Source organism: Chelmon rostratus, chromosome 3 (assembly GCF_017976325.1).
Source record: "Chelmon rostratus isolate fCheRos1 chromosome 3, fCheRos1.pri, whole genome shotgun sequence".
Taxonomy (NCBI): Eukaryota; Metazoa; Chordata; class Actinopteri; order Chaetodontiformes; family Chaetodontidae; genus Chelmon; species Chelmon rostratus.
The window spans coordinates 1,248,796-1,270,591 of NC_055660.1; the positions used below are offsets into that span (position 1 = coordinate 1,248,796).

A 21,796-nucleotide genomic window follows, 5' to 3' on the forward strand; every position below is an offset into this window, starting at 1 on the left:
GGCCAGCATAGATTTTTAAAATCTGTGAAGTAAAAATGACTTGCATGTAAACATTGTGGGAAGAAGTGTTTCCCTCTGAAGTGTAGAACAGCATAACTTTTAAATGCTCCAGTACAGTTAAGATTAGGATTGTACTTCAGTAAATGTAGGCTGCTCGATAAACTGTGTGGTGTAGCCCAATATTACCTGTTTGTTCCTGGCGAAAAGAGGGAACAGTGGATTATTCGAGAATAGAATTACAGAATTACACAGATTTGTCAATAATTTATGAACTGTATTGTAGACATGAATGTTAGAAAACCGTATTCTAAAATTATTTAATTGGTTGTCTTTATGTTTGGGTTGTCTATATTGTAAACCCAAGCAGGCACGCAGAGTTGAATGTATAACATAAGAAAAGCTTCATTAATTCATATAAGCACGAAACTGAAATACGGAAGGTCTTTAAATACGATTTTTACAAGGAACCCACCTTGACCAGGTAGTAAACCCTCCGTGCTTGTGGGTGTAAACCGCAGCTCACACTCCAGGCCAGCAGGCGGCGGTGATGTGATTTGCGCAGCCGCTGTAAAATCCATTTGAACGGAGGAAAAGGAACCTGGAAACCAAGTTAGTTCCATATTGCCCGGTAGAATTGTGGTCGCGGTAATAGATTAAAGTTACATTTTTCCTAAAGATGTCCAAAAGACATCGTCTGGATTTGGGTGATGACTACACCAGTAAGAAGCGATCTGATGGGTAGGTGAAGGTCCAAAGTTAACATGTCTGCTTTAACCAGTTGGGTAGCCTACAAGCTAACTGTTAGCAGATGCTAGTTAATTTGGCTAATAGCCACCATGGATGCATAATAAGAACGGAGCTTTCCGAACCTTGGCTTGTTAATGTTGTAGTTCTGGTCCTAGCCACTGTTCTTCTGTGGCTCCTCAATTTTCCTGTGATACATGAGTTTAAATATGTGGCGCTGAGCCACATTATTAATAACCTCATGTAGCTCTTAAGGGCGACTCTGGCTAACACACGAAGAATGAAGCTACGATAACGAGACGTTACCCCCATCACTGAGGCACGTGTGTGTGTGTGTGGCTAATGTTAACTTAGCGAGATGCTAACAACCTTTGCTAGCTAGTTTAAGACTGATTTGGTTGTTATTAAAGCGATCTACTATTTGTAATGTTGAGCTCCCAACAAACCTTGTTTTCATCATTGCGCTAGCATTCTTGCTAAGCGAAACTTTGAGGCCTGTTTATGCCGGAATGTTGTATTAGAATGCATTAACTTACTTGTAGCTAGCTGCGGTTAACACACTGACAACCGAGGGTGTATATATTAACCAGTTTTAGCGTCTCAGATGTGTCAGTATTTGTGTGTATAAGTTGGTCGGTAGGTAGTCTAGTAACAGTGCCACCATAACATAGTTTTTCTAGCAGAAATCACAGCCAAGTTCATTTGGCAGCTATGAAACGTGCCAGTACATCCTGGTCGCAGTAGGGGGTCACAGTCATTTAAACACAAAGTATGTAGACCGATCCGTTGGTACTGGGATTGTTTTGAAACTGTCAGATATCAGTTTTCTTCTAAATCCATTATTGGCGGCCTGTAGTGTACATTAGATCAGGTTAATGCAGAGTTTATGTCATATAGGACTCACCATAATTACTAGCTTTGACTTGTGTAGAGTCTCTGCTGCTTGATAACATGGACCAAATAAACAAACATGGCTTCATCACTTCAGCATCCTCTGTCATTCAAGCTAATTAAACCCAAACTGAATGGATATTTTGCTATGTTGTCCATGTGTATTTACCCTTCACACGAGCATTTCTGCAATCATACAGCCATGTTGAGTTTTCTAATGTGACCGCTCGCAAGGCGTAAACATGGGAAACTTTGCCATCTCTGCTATTCCACCCACTGGATGCCAACAGGGTGAAACTAATATTTATCCGTTAATACGGCGATACTTAAAATCACAAAACACCTTCATAATGATTTCTTGTAATATTTGCAAATGATGCTCTGCTCTGATGCTGACAGAAGAGACAGGGACCGTGACAGAGACCGCGAGGACCGTTCCAGGGACAGGGACCGAGATCGGGACCGGGACAGGGACCGAGACCGGGACAGAGACCCAAAGCCCTCTAGTGCCTCCAACAGCACGGTGGCCATGCCATGCTTGCCAACCATCAAGCAGATGGCCATGCACCAGCAGATCAACCCGTTCACCAACTTGCCGCACACGCCACGCTACTACGAGATCCTGACGAAGAGGTTACAGCTTCCAGTGTGGGAGTACAAGGAAAGCTTCAGCGATATCATCACACGTCATCAGAGCTTTGTCCTTGTTGGAGAGACTGGTTCTGGAAAGACGACACAGGTCTGAAGTGCAGTAAATCAGCCCCTCTCTTATGTGCCAGACTGTAAAATCCTGTATAATGCTTGTTGAAAGCTTTTGAAGTACCATCATATTCAGTATGATGGCAGAGTGTTGCTGTGTGCTTAAAAACAGCGTGATTTGATACTCCCCTCTTAACTGTTTTATCTGAATTAATCACAACCTTTGCTTCAATCTCCAGATCCCACAGTGGTGTGTGGACATGGTGCGGGGCTTGCCTGGTCCGAAGCGGGCGGTAGCCTGTACTCAGCCCCGGAGAGTGGCAGCTATGAGTGTGGCTCAAAGGGTGGCGGATGAAATGGACGTCATGCTCGGACAGGAAGTCGGCTACTCCATTCGATTCGAGGACTGCAGCTCTGCCAAGACTATACTCAAGTAAGTGACTGAGGTCTGCTAATGCACGGGGAATGGCTTTTTAGAGTTACAGAGCAGTTCAGTCCAGAACGTCTCAACGTAACAGAGCATCTGTGTCATTTCTTCAGATACATGACAGATGGTATGCTACTAAGAGAGGCCATGAACGACCCGCTGCTGGAGCGATACGGTGTGATCATTCTGGATGAGGCCCACGAGCGAACTCTGGCCACAGATATCCTGATGGGAGTACTGAAGGAGGTGGTGCGTCAAAGATCGGATCTGAAGGTACTGGTTCATTTTGTAGCAACAGCGATGGATAATTCCTCCCATCTTATTTAGGACTGAACACTTGAAACAGATGAAGAGGAGTGTGGTAGTTTGCACACACTAAACCAGATCAGATGGGCAGAGCAGAGAACTTTAAAACATCATTTTGATCAAGCAAACATTCCTAAAATACCTGCCAAGGCTGTTTTATTTATTGATCTGAGTGAAAGCGCTCTGAGCTGGCACTAATCTCCGAATAGACGCCGTGGTGCTTAATAGAACAAATACGAGCTGGAGGAACGACACAGACGACAAAGATGACAGAGTTTTCCTTCATGCGCAGGTGATCGTCATGAGCGCCACGCTAGATGCCGGCAAGTTCCAGGTTTACTTCGACAACTGTCCTCTGCTGACTATCCCCGGACGGACGCACCCGGTGGAGATTTTCTATACTCCTGAACCAGAGCGAGACTACCTTGAGGCGGCGATCCGCACCGTCATCCAGATTCACATGTGTGAGGAAGATGAAGGTGACTGCCTTCTCTTCCTCACAGGTCAAGAGGTAAGACTTGTTGAGCCACATTGTTCTGTTTCCACAACACCAGTAATGGGTGGATGAAGTCTGGTGACGTTTCGGGTTTTTTCTTTCTATTTGTGCTGAAAAAGATGAAGTTTCAAGCTCAGCAAACACAGTGAAATCTGGTGGTTTATAACGGTCAAGCCAAGGGCCGAAGCCCCTCCACACCTCACTCACATGAAGAGTTTTAGTCTCACATGTGAGAGTCCAGGAGGCCTGCGTGTTTTAGGTTTTAGGTGTAGGTGTGGGCTCATGTTCTTAAACTTCATGTTTGATTATGTGACATTTCATATGAGTCGCTATGTGATGTGATATTCATTAAATGAGCTTATTTAATGACATCATGACTTTGGTGTCAGGAGGAAATGATCTCATGCTGACGATTATTTCTTCCTAATGTCCATCACCTCATTCCTCAATGATTCTCTCTCTTCTCATCCCACTAATGTTCCAACCACACAGTTCATCTGTAAACCTTTCAAAGCTGTCAAACTGAAGCGCTTCTGAAGCACCAGAGATGTTGGAAGCTTCAGACGCCATCGGTCACATGGCGTTCTTCTTCAAAGGAGTGAAACAGGCTCCGGTATCCCCCGCCGTCTGCACTCGATGCACAAAGTGAAACCTTATTTTGTCTCTCAGGAAATCGATGAGGCCTGCAAACGGATCAAGCGAGAGGTCGATGACCTTGGACCAGAAGTCGGAGACATTAAAATCATTCCACTGTATTCCACATTGCCACCACAGCAGCAGCAAAGGATCTTTGAGCCCCCTCCTCCAAGAAAGCCCAACGGTGCAATAGGAAGAAAGGTGTGTTTTACACGATACAACTGATCATTTTACTGATTCTCGTGATGCATCTTACTCTGACTCTGATGTCTGACAGCCTGTTGCTTCATCCCCAGGTTGTGGTTTCGACAAACATCGCTGAGACCTCTCTGACAATCGATGGGGTGGTGTTCGTCATCGATCCTGGATTTGCCAAGCAGAAGGTGGGAAAAGCTTCACTCGCCTCATCAAATTTTTATTGCGTTTAATTTTGCGTGTGATTCGACAAAATTCGGATGATCGTGTGAAACTCGTTAGTATATACGTAGATGCAGAACGTTTGGTCCCTGGTACGTGTCCACCTCCGCTGATTCACTGAAACATGCTTTGAAATGTGTGTCCAGGTTTACAATCCTCGCATCAGAGTGGAGTCTTTGCTCGTCACGGCCATCAGTAAAGCTTCTGCCCAGCAGAGGGCGGGGCGAGCCGGCAGAACGCGGCCGGGGAAATGTTTCCGCCTCTACACGGAGAAGGCCTACAAGACAGAGATGCAGGCAAGTGGCAGCAGCTCGACCTCCACAGCGGCAACGAGGCTCCGCTTCACTGAATCTCCCTCTGAATGAGGTTTTAGCTTCTTAGCTGTTAGCTCGCTCAGCAGAAACCTGCCTGTCAGAATGAGGTCTGTGGAAGCTGCTTGTTGAGCTCGTTCACACAAACTGCCTGAGACACACTGGTTTACTGTATGCAGGTGGGAGATTCTCACCCTGGTTTCACCTGTTCTTAGACTGAATATATTGTTTTTGTGCTGTTTAACACTGTAAACATCTCCACTCCAGGATAACACGTATCCTGAGATTCTCCGATCCAACTTGGGATCAGTTGTGCTGCAGCTGAAAAAGCTGGGAATCGATGACCTTGTGCACTTTGACTTCATGGATCCACCAGGTGAGTTAGTCTGCATTAGGCTGACTGAGCGGCAGAACATTAACCTGTGCAGAGGCGTGATCTGACCTGTCCGTCTGCGTCCTCTCTGCAGCTCCGGAGACGCTGATGAGGGCCCTGGAGCTGCTGAATTACCTGGCGGCTCTCAACGATGACGGCGACCTGACGGAGCTGGGCTCCATGATGGCAGAGTTCCCTCTGGACCCCCAGCTGGCTAAGATGGTCATTGCCAGCTGCGAGTTTAACTGCTCTAACGAGATCCTTTCCATTACTGCCATGCTGTCAGGTAATGCCCAGGACTGGGCTGACATCTTCCTTCTGTGGGCCAAGTCTGTTGTGGTTAAACACACTACGACTCACTGGTGGTACTGGGATGAAAGCGTCCCAGCCAGCCATTAGTTTGTGCTCAGCACTTTGGAACACGTGAATAACTGAATGTTTAATCATGAAGTTTTAGTCCGTTGCTCATTTAACACGTGTCTGACTCTAAATCTGTTGTGTGTGTTTAAACCAGTTGGCAGCATACAAGTGCAGATTATACAGTTCATCAAGTTAGAATATGAACTGTCGGAACATCCAGATGTGAAAACTAGCACATATTTGATTTCTTCTCTTTGAGGAGGCACACAGTGAGATGCAGAACAGCGTGAACTTCACCTGCAGTTCATCAGAAATGTAGATGAAGTTGTAAAAACTCTCGACGCGCTGTTTTATTCCTCAGAGCTTTCAGTCGACCTTCATCACGTGGGTCTGAGGTTGCCCGGGGATTGAAGCCTGTAGTTTGTTGGAGAATAGTTTGTTTCATGTTTCATTTGAGCGAAAAAATATTAGAGTTTTGTAACTGAAGCACATATATTGTATGTACAGTAATCATTATTTTATCAGAATATTGAGTAGCATAATCTGCAAGCGATTGTTCAAAGCCTCGCAGCCTCAATATGAGCTCATGTCACCCTCAAACAGCTGGAATCAGCTGGAACGCCTCTGACGCTGCTGTTAAAGCTGGGAGGTTTTAATTTAAGGCCACAGTACGTTGTGTGTGTCCGCTGAGCAGCGAGGGAAGCTCTCAGGTGTTCCAGGTGGATAGGGCAGGCACCACTTTAACTTCTCCATATTCATCACATCTATCAGAAGTTTCTTTTCATTGAATTAAAACGTTGTGAATTGTGTAGTTCTCTTGTGTTGCTGGGAGGTATTTGAAGGCTCAACCTGAACGTGTCAACACTAAAAAACATTACGTTTCTGAATCTTGGAAAAGTTAAAACATTGCTGGTGTCCCTAACACTTTGTAGTTGTGTGAAAACTCTTTGTTTTACAGATGTGGTTAAATGACCCCCCCCTCTACGAGCTAATAGCCATTACAGTTGGGAAAGACCCTGAGAAAAGACTGCAGCCCCCTTTGATAGAGCTTGTGGTCCTGCCCTGTCCCAGCGCAGTGTCGAGTGCCCTAGCATCATAGACTTTGCTCCATTTTTCTGTGAATGTTTCACTCATCCCTATGGGCGGCTTTGTTGGGGCCCATACCAACCTTGTTTAGTCCCACAGTGTTTTGTCCGCCCCACGGAGGCTAAGAAGGCAGCAGACGAGTCCAAGATGAGGTTTGCTCACATCGACGGAGACCACTTGACGCTGCTCAACGTCTATCACGCCTTCAAACAAAGTGAGCATCCGTCTTAAAGATCCTCTTTAAACATTTTCCAAGACATAAAAACAATAAGTTCAACATGACACTCGTGTAAGTCGTTTAATGGAGCGGGACCGGCCTCAAGGTCTAGCACAGAGATGTTCGTCCTTCAGCAGGTGAATGTTGAAAGTCTTTGAGTGTCAGTGCCTCTTGTTTCGTCATGTTGGTGGAATAACATGTCCGCAGCTTCATAGATGCTCCACAGTGTTGGCAAGCTAGATGCTAATTTTGTGTGCTAATCTGTAGTTTATTGTAGGGCAACATTAAAGACTGACACCAAAATAAATCCGCATCCTTGTCTGTGTCCAGACCACGAGTCTAACCAGTGGTGCTATGACAACTTTGTCAACTACCGTTCGCTGATGTCCGCCGACAACGTGCGGCAGCAGCTGTCCAGGATCATGGACCGCTTCAACCTGCCCCGCCGGAGCACCGAGTTCACCAGCAGAGATTACTACATCAACATCCGCCGAGCGCTCTGCACCGGCTTCTTCATGCAGGTGAGCACACGGACCGCGATCCAGCGACAGCTCTCGTGGTGTTTTTACAGGATGCAGAGCTGTTTGTGGATGACCTGTACAGGTATACATTAACCTGTTTCATTATTTACGTCCTCCAGGTGGCTCATTTGGAACGCACGGGCCATTACCTCACAGTCAAAGACAACCAAGTGGTCCAGCTGCACCCATCCACGGTCCTGGACCACAAGCCCGAGTGGGTGCTCTACAACGAATTTGTCCTCACCACCAAAAACTACATCCGCACTTGCACAGACATCAAACCAGAGTGGTACGTGTGCAGAGAGTCAAACTTCACTGTGTGTTCACTGGATCTCCTGACAGACGCTCACGCTCTTCTCTCTCTTGTGTTGCAGGCTCGTGAAGATTGCACCCCAGTACTATGAAATGAGTAACTTCCCACAATGTGAAGCTAAACGACAGCTGGAGCGAATCATTGCCAAACTCGAGAGCAAGGAGTATTCCCAGTACTGATCAATAGCCAAGAAGTGTCCTGGAAAACAGCTGCGTACTATAGTTTTAGATCTTTCTGTATCTTAATGTTTCAAATTTGGCATTTTGATTTTTATATTTTGTTTTCTTTTTGTTTGTTTTCTTTTTCCCATCGATGTTAATTCTGTAACTAAGTGTTATGTCAGATGAAATATCAGCAGTAAATATTAGACCTGGCTATGAGGATTTTTAAAAGGAATATCAGAAACATGTCATTTAGATGTGGTTGACTTTCCTTTAGGGGATTGCTGAGTCAGAAAAAAAACATTTGTGCTTGCTTTGTTTCTTTAATAAAGGAGCTTTGACTTAAGGTCTGTGTACATATTAATTAGTAAAGCCTGTTATTGCAAAAGCAGTGTCGTCCCAAGTGGAGTTTCTTGGCTTTTGTGTTTTTGAGATATTAATTTAGTTTAAAAAATTAACAAATCTGCTGGGTTAAATGTGGCAAATACATTTGAAGCTGGTTTATGATGAATCACTATACAGCCTCATTTAAAGTAGTAACTAATATATAACATTGGTTCTGTGATACTGACATTGTGTTCTGAGTATTCAGGAAACAATCAGGTCCAAAACAACAGTTATCAAGAAGGATCATGAGACAAAAGCTTAAGTGGTTTTAAGAGATTCATAATAAGATAAAAGAAAACATAAGTGCTGTACAGTTTTTAAAAGTTTTACAGGGAAAATTCGACTGATCTCAGAAAGAAGCAACACTCAAACTTCACAGATGTGTAAAATGTGACAAAGGCATGTAAGTTGGCATAACAGCTATAAAGCAAGTTTTTTTTTTTATTTACAATCAATAATTTCTAATAACTAACTTGTTAAAAATGATACCAACCAATATTTAAATTGTACTGAATAAAGATATATAGATGGTGAAAAATGAGCATGTGCCTGAATGCGCACGCTGACTGTTCACCGCTGCTGCTGTTCAACATCCTCGATGGTCTCCGGCAGGCACCGGTCGCGGGTCTCTGACAGCGTTTTTGCCACTATTGCCCCCAGTACAGCTGCAGAGCACAGTACAAGCTGGGGCAGGTCCTTCCACACCTCGTCCAGCAAGAGGATCAGAGGGGCCACAGCTACGCCGAGGCGAGCCATGAAGGAGTTGTAGCCCATACCGTTCTGTCTGAAGAAACACAGGTACAGATGCTGCTCTGCTGTGACGTTCAGGTTGACGAGATGAAGAAGAAAGGAAGGCGTGCATAGTTACCTTACAACAGTGGGGTAGAGCTCAGAACTGTAGAGCACAAGAGTCGCAAAGGATGCTGAAGAAAAGCCTTTTCCAACGATGGCTAACACTGTTCTGGCGACAGACATGTCTGAAAACAGGACACCAGTAACTGACGGATGGCGTTTCATTGTCTTAGTTGTTGATTTGAATCATGAAAAAGCCAGAATTCCTCATATATTCCTGTGAATACTGACCGTAATGTCAAAGTGATTAAGCTTAGATGTCTGGGCATGAATGAATTTCTACCTTTAGGCACAACGATGTTGATTCCAAGACAGACGGCAGCCATCAGCTGAGATCCCACCTGCGTGGGTTGTCTGCCCACCTTGTCCAGTAAGAAGTAAACTGACGCTTTGGCTGGCAGCTCAATGAGAGCATAGGTGAACTGAGTGAGGTAGAGATTGAGCCCAAAGCCGCTGATGTTGAAGCTAATGCCGTAAAACGTAGTTGCCACACAGAACCTGAGGGAAGAGAAACTCGTTAAATCAAAGTGAGTGCGTTGAGATGCGAGAAGAACGTTTCATCTGGACCTTCTAAAACCCTCTTTGACCGAAACATTCGATGTTTTACAGCCTAAAATCACCAAACGCAGCAGCATTAAGAATACAGACCACAGTGAGCCGGTGCGAAGGGCCAGTCGCCTCATTTGGGGTGTTCGTATCAGATCCAGGTAGGAATAGACCCGATCTCTTTTCTCAGTCACAACAATGGTTGACAGTGTCTGAAAGAGTGCAAAGCAGCATTGTTCTTTATTCTTTTAGTAGCTACAATATTCTATTAGACAACACAAAGTAATTGTAATCTGAAAGTTTACAATTTTACGCTAATTTTTGTCAGTGCTCTTGACGTATAGCTCTGGTGTGTAGAGTTTGCCAGCATCTGTTGGCAACAATGGAATATAGTATTCTGTTTTCATTAGCAGTAATCACCTGGAGCTAAGAACCGTTGTGCTGCATTAGCTTAGCACGAGCTCTTCATATCTACACAGGAAGCAGGCTGTGTTCCTACTGTAGCCCAGAACAAGCTAACCACACGCTGCCTTCACGTTGAAGTGAAGGCCACCGCAGGACCTCCTCCGTGCTTGGAAAAGGCGCAGGAGAGATGCTCAGGTGGTTGCGATCACTAAAACCTACGTGCTGATCCTTTAACGATCATCTGGAATATGCTAACCTCTGTTTTCAGTGTGTCAGTTAGCTGCTCTGTTCGGTTCATCTTTGCACATTTCTTCAGATACATCTGAGCTTGCATCAGCTTTCCGTTGGCAATGAGCCACCTTGCAGACTCTGGCATCCACCTAATTTTGAAGGCAAAGACATTTATTTTACTATGGATATAATACGTGGTGAATTCCATTAAAAACAAACCCATGTATATAATCATAGTTAGAAACGGAGCGTACAAGTAGCATCAGGTATCTGTGCCTGTCGGGCCTTTGATAAAAAAAATCTCAAGCAAGGCAGAAAATATTAGAAAGGACTGAGATTTTGCAATTTAGTGTGCAAACTCTATGTATATATGTGTAAATATACATACATATATAGTCACAGAAATGTTAAGCAGTCCATCAAAACGTCAAATAAGAGCTGACTGTAGAAGCTTCTGTGGGACTAAAAGCTTTTATACCTCCAGGTAATGATGGCCAAGATTAGAGGTGAGGTGACGCTAACAATTAGCCACCGCCAGTCAGTCACAAAGTAAGCAATGGCTGTAAATATTGTGTTCCCAAATGTCCAGGATAAGCTGTCGATCACTCCCACCAGTTTCCTGTGCTCAATGTCCACCCACTCCACACCTGCAAACAGCAGACACCTCATGACTTCCTCACCACCAAGACAAAACGTTTTTGTTCAACACTTGAGATGTTGTCTTATTTTCTGCAGACCTGCATCTGGTCTGAGGTGAACACAGCATGATATAGCGTCTGCTTAACAGTTTACAACAAGAATTAAAATATGTAATTACTGAGGACAGTTGAGACAATGATGATGCCAGTGATACAAAACCCAGTGAAAAACCTCAGGACCGCGAACATCACATAGGTTGTAGAAAAAGCACTCGCAAGAGCAAAAAGCATTCCTGACACATACGACACCAGCAGCATGATCCTTCGGCCAAACCTAAGGAGAGTCAGAGAGTCACCAAATATTAATCTGACTGAAACACTCTTTAATCAAAGTTAGCAGAGGAAAGTCAAACAAGCAAGCTGCAGTACCTGTCACTCAGGCTTCCAAAGGACATGGCTCCAAACATCACTCCAACAAAGAAGATGGTTGCAGTTGCTTTGTTTTTCCCTCTTCTATCACACACCAGGTCCCACTTGTACAAAGAAAGAAAGAAGGAGGACGCCTGTCTGTTTAGGACATGAGTCGCATTGATTTTTTACAAATGTAAAGAAATGTGGATCACCTGTGAGGTTATTGTAGACTTGAAGGTGGTGTTGTCGTAGACCCATCCCGCCTGGCACGGCACCGTCAGAAGTTCAGCAGCGCTGGAAGAGTTGAGCAGCAGGTGATACTGAGGCTCTGCGAACATCTGACAGGAGTGTGGAGTCCCGTCCTCCTGGACTGGAATACTGACAGCAAGCCTCTCTGCCTGGGATAAATTCCTGAAAACACCTCTGTCATCCAGAGAGCTGACGTCACAGTGGTGAGAGGGCACCGCCGCGATGAAGTTGTTTAGCATGAAGTGGCAGGGCATTGCGATGCGCCCAATGAAGCTGATTACAATGATCATTATCTGAAATCTTCCAAATCCATTAATATCGGCGAGAATGTTCTCAAACTTCATTGTGGCCTCCCAATGAGTGAACCTAAAAATAATCCTCTCTCCTCACTCGCCGTTGCCTGGACACTAACAAGACAAGGACAGCAAAACTGACTCTGAGACCTGGACACAGCAACCTCTGGCATTTAATTGGCTGCTGGATAACATCTCAAATTGGTGAATATTTTACCAACTTAACCACTAAAATAACGTTTGTGTGTGTGAGTGTGAAGCAGCATAAATTTGTGGTTAAAGCAGAATTCTCTGTGTTTGAAATGAGTCATCATTTCATTGCATTTCATTTAAAGTCTTTTTATTGAAAAAAAAGCAGCCATGAATTAAATGTTAAATGTTAAATGCATATGATCTGTTTTTAAATGGTTTGCTGTAAATACGTACTGATTTTACTGACGTGAGATAGACTTAGTAGTAGGTAGTTTTGGTATTCAAAATGCTACAATCAATGATATTCTGTTGAAGAAATTCTTCTTGTAGATTTGAGAGTGCTAATTCTCTGAAGAATTACAAACACAGTGTGATGAATCAGATCTCTTTACTTCATGCAGCATGGAGAGAAGACTAGTCCACAGCGTTCTCTACCCGACCTTCAGAGCATTCACCTTATATAATGATAGATCAAAGGAAGGAAAGTTGCTAGACTCATAGAATGCAAATGACAAGATTGACCAGTTCCTGGAAGGCTTCCTCGGTCAACCATGGCCCTAGTGTTGTTATAGATGTTATCTGTCAGATGGCCTTCAGTGACCTTCCCCTCACAATTAAACAGCTCTGGTACAAAGAGTCATAAAAAGTGTCTTACAAAGGGTCAACCTTATCAACTATTCTGTAAAAAGATCATCAAAGAGTCTGCAAAGAATTAATCCCTCACAATTCCCCAACATCATATGAAGAAAACAATTCAGGAGTAGATGTCTCGTCAGATGTTCACACTGATCGTCTCCTGAAACACGAAAAGTTTGATCTTTAACACATCGTGTTCATGTCAGTTCAACACCGCAAAATTCAGCTCAGAATAAGGCCCAGTATCATCTGAATTCCATGTCTTCGATGGTTTCTGGTAGGCTGACATTACTTGTCTCTGAAAGTAAACAAACTGAGAGTCCTGCAGCAAAAGCCAGCAGGGAGAAAACAAGGCTTGGTAGAGGGAGCCACACTTCTTCTAGAACCATGATCAGAGGGGACACTGACACACCTGTGAGGGCCATGAAGGAACTGTAACCCATTCCGCTTTGTCTGTGGAGCAAAGACACATGATCTGAAACTACAGAAAAAACCTTAGAGAAAAGCTGGGACAGATGTGTGATAATTTTTAATCCCACGCGAAGGCGTATCTTGTGGCCTTGTTTATGAGGGAAAGATGGAGTTCATTACATTCCAGTCGTTACCTGTTGTAATGACTTCGGATAGTGACTAAAAGAATGCGAAAATGAAATCACAAGATGTGCACCCTTAAAAAAGGGTCATGTGGAAAGAGTTTGTACAAGAACCACTGTCCTTTGGGCATCTGATCTCGATGCCTCCTGCACACCTCCCTGTGGAGGTACCCGGGATGTGCCCAGGTACGTGCCCGTGGAGGTACCTGGCATGTGCCCAGGTACGTGCCCGTGGAGGTACCCGGGATGTACCCAGGTACGTGCCCGTGGAGGTACCCGGGATGTGCCCAGGTACATGCACGTGACGGTACCCGGCATGTGCCCAGGTACGTGCCCATGAGGTACCTGGGATGTTCCCAGGTACGTGCCTGTGATGGTATCTGGCATGTGCCCAGGTACGTGCCCGTGGAGGTACCTGGGATGTGCCCAGGTACGTGCCTGTGGAGGTACCCGGGATGTACCCAGGTACGTGCCTGTGGAGGTACCTGGGCACATCCCACTGGGTGGAAATCCTGCTGCAGACTCATATCACATGATATATTCCAGCTGGCCTGGTGAAACCTGGGGATCCCTGTGGAGGAGGACATCTGGGCTACCTTTCTTAGTCTGTTGCTAGCATGACTTGAGGCAAAAAATGAATCAAGTGATAAGGACTACATGAGATATGTGACTGACCTCATGACTGTAGGATAAAGCTCTGCTGTGTACAGAGACACAATCACAAAAGACGCCTCCGAAAACATCTTTCCCAAAGTTCCAATGGCGGTTCGAATGAGCGTCATATCTGGAAGAAAAGCTCCAGCTTCTTATTCAGCACCAGCTTTTATATTTCAGTCACATTTTGATTGGATTCAGCATTGTTCCATTGACAGTAAGCTTTGTTACAGTCATATTTGAATTGTTTCATTACTGCAGCTGTTAAATTGAGATTACACCTCCATCTAATTTCCTTGAATGCTGCTTTATTGATATTATAAATTACTTCTGTTGATGAACTTATTATAGTGTGTGAGTGTAAACTGATCATTTACCTTGAGGAACAAGCATGTTGCAAATTATACAGAGTCCAGTCAGAACGATTGTTCCAGCCTGATTCAGCCTTCGGCCTATTTTGTTCAAAACGAAGAAGACGAAGTTTTTTGCTGGAATTTCGATTGTGCCGTAGATGAACTGTGTGAGATAAATGTTTACACCGAATCCAGCAACGTTTAAGCTGATTCCGTAATAGGTACAAGCCACCCCGAACCTACGGACAGAAAACACTGTTCATAGGGAATTAAACAGCAGCTGAACAGAAAACACACACTTCAACACAACCAAGTCAATAATTTATCCACAGAATCAGTGCGCAACCCTGAGCCGTCAACCTCACTGTGAGGTCACCTGACTCACACTAGCCTGTCAGCTATTCTGTTTTATACAGAAATGGAATAAGAAATTAACAGCATTGACTCTCAAGCAGGTGCTTGTACAGTTTGTGGAGAATGTGATGGTTTGCAAAACACTGAAACTCCATATTTAATTGAAAATAGCACAAAGACGACATATGAATCTCCAACATCTCCAACAGCTGCTTCAGTATGATTGTTGGTACTTGAGACAGGCTGCAGAATGGCAGCAGCAGTTCTTCTGCTGTGTGCTGCCTTCAGTCGACAACACATCTGCTGAGTCAGTTATTTCCTGTATCAGGACAGCTCATGGTCGTATTGTCATGCTGATAACACGACCATGTAGCAGCTGTGTTTAAAGTGTCAGCTGTTAATGTTTAGGTGCATGTAGAGCTAACTGCATGCATCCTGCAGGCTTTGTAAGTAGGAGTTTAATTTGGTTATACCACAAAACGCCAGTAAGCAGAGTGAGTCTCCTCATTGCGGGGGTCTTCACAAGGTCCAAATAGGAATATTTTCTGTTTTCATTGGCTAATAGTTTTGCTTTGGACAGAACCTGAAGGATGAAAAGAAACCCGTTTGTCAGCCGATGGCTCTGAGTATCATTGACTGACTGAAAATCAGTAGTAGGTCTTCAATGTTTTGTACCTCAGGTTTCAGGTCAGCCATGAATTGCTCTCTGCGGTTGACCTTTGCACACTTGCTTAGGTACAAATGAGCATTGTTCACCTTTCCATTGTTTATCAGCCACCTGGCAGACTCAGGCACCCACCTGTGACAAAATGTGACAGGTGGGTCACAGAAAGTAGCTCGAAACAGCTGGAAGTTCAATTCTTGCCTTTTCCTCACCACCAAGACAGCATTGCGAGAAACAACGGGGCGGTTGCTGTGATCGTAAGGTACCGCCAGTCATTCACGAAATAGGCAGCGACAGGTAGCAGGAGAGTACAAACACTCCAGTCCATGCTGATGAAAATGCCCACTGCAGGTCGATGCTTGATGTCCACCCATTCAATACCTGCGATGAGAAACGGCCAATTAATCAAATGTGAGAGCACATCAGAGCTGCTGGTTGTCAGGCAGGCCGATGCTGCTTTATACCATATATGATTCACTTTAACTGAAGGATGAGAACATAAAACTGAATTTATGTAATTTGTTGTTTGAATTTTGGTCGTGCAGGATTTTAGCATTCTTTTTTTTCTGTGTTTAATCAAATAATAACTTTTTTTTACTAATTTTTGCCAAATGCTGTATTTGAGCAGTGCTGACAACCAGAAGCTAACACTGCCTGATGCCAGTGTGGCTCTAAATATATCCTCACAAACCCTCCACATCCCTCTGGATTCAACAAAAGTCAAATCTTTTTATTTATCTCTTCACTCGTTCGTTCGTTTGATTTGAACAGACAAACATCAACTACTTTCAAAGGACCAAGGCGATTATGTTGACTCCAGAAATTGCGAACCCAGTGAGGAACCTCATGACGGCAAACACGGCGAAATGATACGAGAAAGCACTTGCAAATCCAAAGATGGTGGTGAAGATGTAGGAGACTAGAAGCGTGCTTTTCCTTCCATACCTGTGAGACACATTGATCACAGATGTCAGATACTTATTACACGCTCAGAAGAAGTTGTGGCAACACTTGAATTAACATCCAGTATTTATTCTGTTAGCAGTCGTGTTCTCTGACTTTCGGTGCTGCACTGGCATCGACATGTCGATGACGAAGGTTGTGATTGGAAAAGAACCAGGTGAGATAAGGTTGCGTCCACAGGGCCACAGGTGAGAAACAGTGATCTTCAATCCGCTGACAGTCAGGTATTAACTTTGTACTATCTGCCTCAGGAGGGACAGATTTGACCTCCTGTTAGAGGTGAAGAAGAGGTGAAACCTGGCTGATGATTCGCTGCAGCGTGGAGGCTAATGCAAGCTAAAAACTCTCTCAGTTTAGACTACTGTTTAAAACCAACTGTAAAATAAAGTACATTAACAACCAGGACACGGATTTAAGGTCACCTGTCACTAAGATAACCAAACACTGCTGCTCCAAGCATCACCCCCACGAAGAAGATCGTGGCCGTGGCTCTGTTCACTCTTCTGTTATCACAAACCAGATCCCACTGTGACGAAAGACAAACAGCAGAAAAGTGAAGAAGAAATGTGGGATTGGGCGAACGGACGAACGGACAGAAGATGAACCTCACGTCTGTGGCCAGAGTGGACTTGAAGGTGGCGTTATCGTACACCCACCCGTTCTGACACGGCACTGTGGGACGGCCGGTGATGTTTTTAATGTTTGTGTGAAATGTGTGAATGTTGCCCAGCAGTATGCATAAAACTGTAAAAGGTCTTTATCGATTAGTTCAGGAAACGACATCAACACAAAGTCGAGTTTGCACCGAGTGGTATTTTGAAATCTTTGATGAGCTCAGATGTAAATTATTCAGAAAACATCCTCAGTATAAATATTAGGAGCAGCCGATTTGCAGCTCCAGTTTTGAGCACTGACAGGAGAACTAACCCATCATCCATGTTTTTAATGGCGAGGGAAAGCCTACGCAAACATGGAGAGAACATCCACACAGAAAGGGGGGGGGACCCTCATGCTGCGACCACGGAGCCACCGTGCTGCCGACCACGGCCTCAACACAACACTGAGTCATCCTTCAGCATTTCCTCTTCACACGTTTCTTGCTGTGTTTATCCTGTTCACACACCAAATCCCACTCGTAAAACAAGTAAATAAAGAGGAAAAGTTGCAGCCAGTCTTGAGTCAGTTGGCACTTCTGGATCGTCAAGTTTCCTCAATAATTCATTGATGAGCTCACTACATTTCCAGACGGCTCATCAGAACAGTCTCCAGCCCCCTCCTCTTCAGATAATAAAGTATCCTAAATCCTAAGTATGATAAAATATTTGATCATATTTATTGAAAAAAGTGAAACAGGCTGTGCATATGTAAAACTTGCTTGTTTATTCTCTTATTGTTAAGACGTATTTCCACCACTTACATTCCCTGAAACTCCACTAACAACCCCAAACAGTCTGTAAAACTTAAATAAAACCAGAATCAGTCATCAACAATCAAACTGTTTCCTGAAGTGTTCCTGAGTCCAGGTATTAATCTCTTTATCCAATCACGTCGCTCCATCCTCGCTATGAACCACTGAGCCTTTCAATCATGATGCTATCACCTGTTACCAATCAGCCTGTTTACCTGTGGAATGATCCAAACAGGTGTGTTTGGAGCGTTCCACATCTTTCCCAGTCTTTAGTTGCTCCTGTCACAACGTGTTTGAAACGTGTTGCTGCATCAGATCCAGAATCAGCAGATATTTACAGAAATCAATGAAGCTGATGAGCTCAAACGATATATTGACAAGATATTGACTTTGTGCTGTTTCCAGGTGAGTTTCTGTCAAATTCTCAAATGACCACGTCCTGTTTTATTGATGTTTTATTGATGTTTCACAGTGTCACAGCTCTTTTGCTGTCGGGGTTGTTTGAGCCTTTTGGATGACAAAAACAAAATTTTATGTGGGAGATTTCTCCTCAGATGTGGAGATCGATCTTCTCCTGAAACACACAAGACAATTTATTTTATAACATAACTCACTTAACCAACATAACTTATAACTTGAATGTGTGAATGTTCCACCTTGTCTGTTCCACATCCTCAATAGTCTCCGGCAGACGGACGTTTCGTGTCTCTGGAAGAAAAGAAGCTGTCAGCCCTGCAGTGAGAGCCACCAGGGCGAAAACAGCACTCGGGAAGTGGCCCCACACTTCCTCGAGAAGCATGATGAGCGGGGACATCGACACGCCTATACGACCAACCAAGGAGCACCAACCCAATCCGTTCTGCCTGCGGAACCGAAAATACAACTAGTGTGTAACATTCAGGAGCAATCAGGATTCAACTGCAGCTCCCTAATGCATGAGCGCCTGATCAGGGCCATCAGTCACCCGCTTCTGGGACAGGGCCTCTGGGTATGTATACTGCTTGTAAATGTGCACAAAGTGATCTCCGTATCAGAAGGTTTACTGACCTCATGACTGTGGGGTAAAGCTCAGTTGTGTACAGAAACAGAGTTGTAAAAGCCGACTCTGCAAACATTTTGCCCAGAGCCCCCACGGCTGTCCGGAGCGGCCCCAGATCTGAAAAGAAAAGGCAGCGAAAGGACACTTTCATCCACACTCGTGTCGTATTTAAAGTCAGTGTGTGTAGAATTTAACTGGTCAGAACTTTAGCACCCCCCAGTGGTAGCTTTTAGGTATTTACTCCCAGGAAACTGAAAATGCAGGCATGCACTAGTTCTCTTCCAAGTTCCTGTTTTCCTCTTGAAGCTGCCATCTATTATTGCTGCTGTAGCTACAGGAGCCTCACTCTAAGCTTCAGTTTCAGACACACACACTCGAACTGATCATTTACCTGGAGGGATAAATATGTTGCACAGTATGCAGAGTCCAGCCAGAGCGAGAGTTCCAGCCTGACTCAGCCTGCGGCCGAACTTGTTTAAAGCCACCATCATGAAGGCTTTGGCTGGAATTTCAATCGCCCCGTAGATGAACTGCGTGAGATAAATGTTCACACCGAAGTCTGTTACATTCAAGCTGATTCCGTAATACATACAGGCCACTCCGAACCTAGAAACACAAAAAGAGTCGGTTGAAAATACTGGTTTCTGATTGGCCGACACTGAATGAGTGTCCAGAGCAGCTGCAGGTAAGCAGCGTTTTCTCTGTTCCAGGACACCTTGAAGTGTGTCATCACTCTGATTCCAGCCGTGTTCAAACTGGCAGCGTCTTCTTAAAGTTAGCAGATGCTGCTTTTTCTCCAGTGTCTAAAAGCTGAAAGTCTCAGCTGTTTAAAGGGGAAACAAAGACAGATATTTACCACACAAAGCCAGTAAAAAAAGCCAGTCTCCTCATTCTGGGGGTCCTCATGAGGTCGAGGTAGGAATATTTCCTGTCTTCATTTTCTACAAGAATCACTTTGGACAGAACCTGGAGAGGGGAAAGGACAGTGTGCTCAGAGTGGACGTCTCTCTCTGGAAATGATCAGGTTATGTAAAGTTTCGTACCTCGGGCTTCAGGTCAGCCATGAACTGCTCTCTGCCGTTGACTTTTGCACACTTGCTCAGGTAAAAGTGAGCTCTCTTCACCTTTCCGTTGCTGATCAGCCACCTGGCTGACTCAGGGAGCCACCTGTGATTTTTTATAAACTCCAGAGTCACACCTCTGCCTCAGCAAAACTAGAAGTCATACTGTTAATGGAAATAAGGATCAATGTGCTCAATGGTTCACAGAATGACTTGCACACGGCTGGCCGGCGGTACGGCAGCATCATACTGTGACGACAGGAAACTGCTCAGTGTAGCCGACGCCTTATATTCGTTTTCCTTACCTCCAAGTGATGATGGCCAGGAACAGAGGCGTGGTGACTGTGGCCGTCAGGTGCCTCCAGTCATTCACAAAATAGGCTACGACAGGCAGCAGGGCAGCAGAGACACTCCAGTCCATGCTGATGAAAACGCCCACTGAAGTGCGATGCTTAATGTCCAACCATTCAATACCTGCACACATCAGTGAGAACAGATCACATCTGCCAAACACACTCTGTCAGAGGTTTGTTTTTAAAAAAAGAGGACGCGTGTCGTGACTCACCCAGGACGATGGTGATTATACTTATTCCAGACATCCCGACTCCAGTGAAGAACCTCGTTATGGCAAACATGGTGAAATTATATGAGAAAGCGCTTGAAAATCCGAAGACGGAGGCGGTCACGTAGGACGCCAGGAGCGCTCTCTTCCTGCCAAACCTGGGAGGCAAAATACTTACACATAAATCTATAGAACAGACCAGACTGGATGGTGTTTGTTCTCTGTGTTCACTGTGTGGGTCAAGGTTGAAAATGTGGTCAGATGTGTTCAGTGACACTCATTTTTACACTTTAAAGAGCTGTAATTCAAGCACTCAGAGGTGGAAACATGTCTGATTCGAGAGTCTGACAGTTAAATGCATGAACACCTGTCGCTAAGGTAACCAAACACTGCTGCTCCGAGCATCACCCCCACGAAGAAGATCGTGGCCGTGGCTCTGTTCACTCTTCTGTTATCACAAACCAGATCCCACTGCGACGAAAGACAAACAGCACGTAGAAAAGTGAAGGAGAAATGTGGGATTGGGCGAACGGACGAACGGACAGAAGATGAACCTCACCTCTGTGGCCAGAGTGGACTTGAAGGTAGTGTTATCGTACACCCACCCGTTCTGACACGGCACTGTGGGTCGGCCGGTGATGTTGGACAAGTTGAGCAGCAGGTGATACTGAGGCTCCGCAAACATCTGGCAGGAGTTCGGAGTCCCGTCCTCCTGCGCCGGAATGCTAACGATAAGCCTCTCTGCCTGGGACAAATTCCCAAAAAGTCCTCCGTCGTCCAGAGAGCTGACGTCACAGCGGTGAGAGGGAATAACCGCGATGAAATTATTCAGCAGGAAGTGAAAAGGCAGAGTCATCCGAGGAATCACCATCAAGAGAATCGTCCTCAGCTGGAACCTGCCAAAGCCGTCCACCTCTGCCAGCACGTTCTCAAACTTCATCTTAGAAATAAAAGCTGCAGCACTTCCAGCGTGGAGCGAAGCTCAGAGAACGACAGAAGGTACGACGAAGCACACGAGGTGTTAGTTCGGATGCTTTTGCTCAGCTGGGAGAACGTGTGTGTACTCAGGCTAAGCAGTGTCTGTTCACTCAGCGGTATAAAAGTAGTGTAACAAGTAACACATTTTTCAAAATAAATCATTTCCTAACGCAGAGCGTCAGGTCACGTCTGCCCAGCTCTTCACCAGCCAAGTGCGACGGGGAAAATAACGTCTTCCTCCACCTCGAGGGTCCAGACCGAAACATCTCCGGACGTCTTCATCACCATCACTTTCATGAAGCTTGTTCTCACACACGACTTTTAGACAGGCCGACATTCAACAGCTGAGTTAACTCTACTTAAAGGTGA

General features: G+C 44.9%; 3 protein-coding genes and 1 pseudogene across 3 annotated transcripts; 1 reads left to right on the plus strand and 3 right to left on the minus strand.

Annotated features, from left to right (window-relative positions):
• The first annotated feature begins 594 nt into the window (after positions 1-594).
• Positions 595-8,304, plus strand: LOC121604312 (pre-mRNA-splicing factor ATP-dependent RNA helicase DHX15). The gene is made up of 14 exons (XM_041933801.1): positions 595-738; positions 2,035-2,374; positions 2,574-2,767; positions 2,875-3,034; positions 3,360-3,578; positions 4,233-4,400; positions 4,496-4,582; positions 4,763-4,912; positions 5,195-5,303; positions 5,395-5,586; positions 6,838-6,960; positions 7,294-7,484; positions 7,604-7,773; positions 7,859-8,304. Exons 1-14 carry the CDS (start codon positions 677-679, stop codon positions 7,974-7,976), a joined length of 2,283 nt encoding a protein of 760 aa, XP_041789735.1. The 5' UTR covers positions 595-676; the 3' UTR covers positions 7,977-8,304.
• On the minus strand, positions 8,162-12,021 carry LOC121604142 (annotated as a pseudogene).
• A 1,022-nt stretch (positions 12,022-13,043) lies between these two features.
• Positions 13,044-17,310, minus strand: LOC121604146 (solute carrier family 22 member 7-like). Its single transcript, XM_041933577.1, has 10 exons — positions 17,307-17,310; positions 16,990-17,123; positions 16,802-16,905; positions 16,209-16,361; positions 15,629-15,799; positions 15,428-15,551; positions 15,226-15,335; positions 14,423-14,637; positions 14,067-14,175; positions 13,044-13,251 (listed from the first exon to the last, which is right to left on the minus strand). Exons 1-10 carry the CDS (start codon positions 17,308-17,310, stop codon positions 13,044-13,046), a joined length of 1,332 nt encoding a protein of 443 aa, XP_041789511.1.
• A 1,008-nt stretch (positions 17,311-18,318) lies between these two features.
• Positions 18,319-21,389, minus strand: LOC121604148 (solute carrier family 22 member 7-like). The gene is made up of 10 exons (XM_041933580.1): positions 21,009-21,389; positions 20,817-20,920; positions 20,453-20,607; positions 20,193-20,361; positions 19,870-19,993; positions 19,683-19,792; positions 19,218-19,432; positions 18,835-18,943; positions 18,444-18,650; positions 18,319-18,361 (listed from the first exon to the last, which is right to left on the minus strand). The coding sequence occupies exons 1-10, from the start codon at positions 21,387-21,389 to the stop codon at positions 18,319-18,321; spliced, it is 1,617 nt and encodes a 538-aa protein (XP_041789514.1).
• Positions 21,390-21,796: the final 407 nt, after the last annotated feature.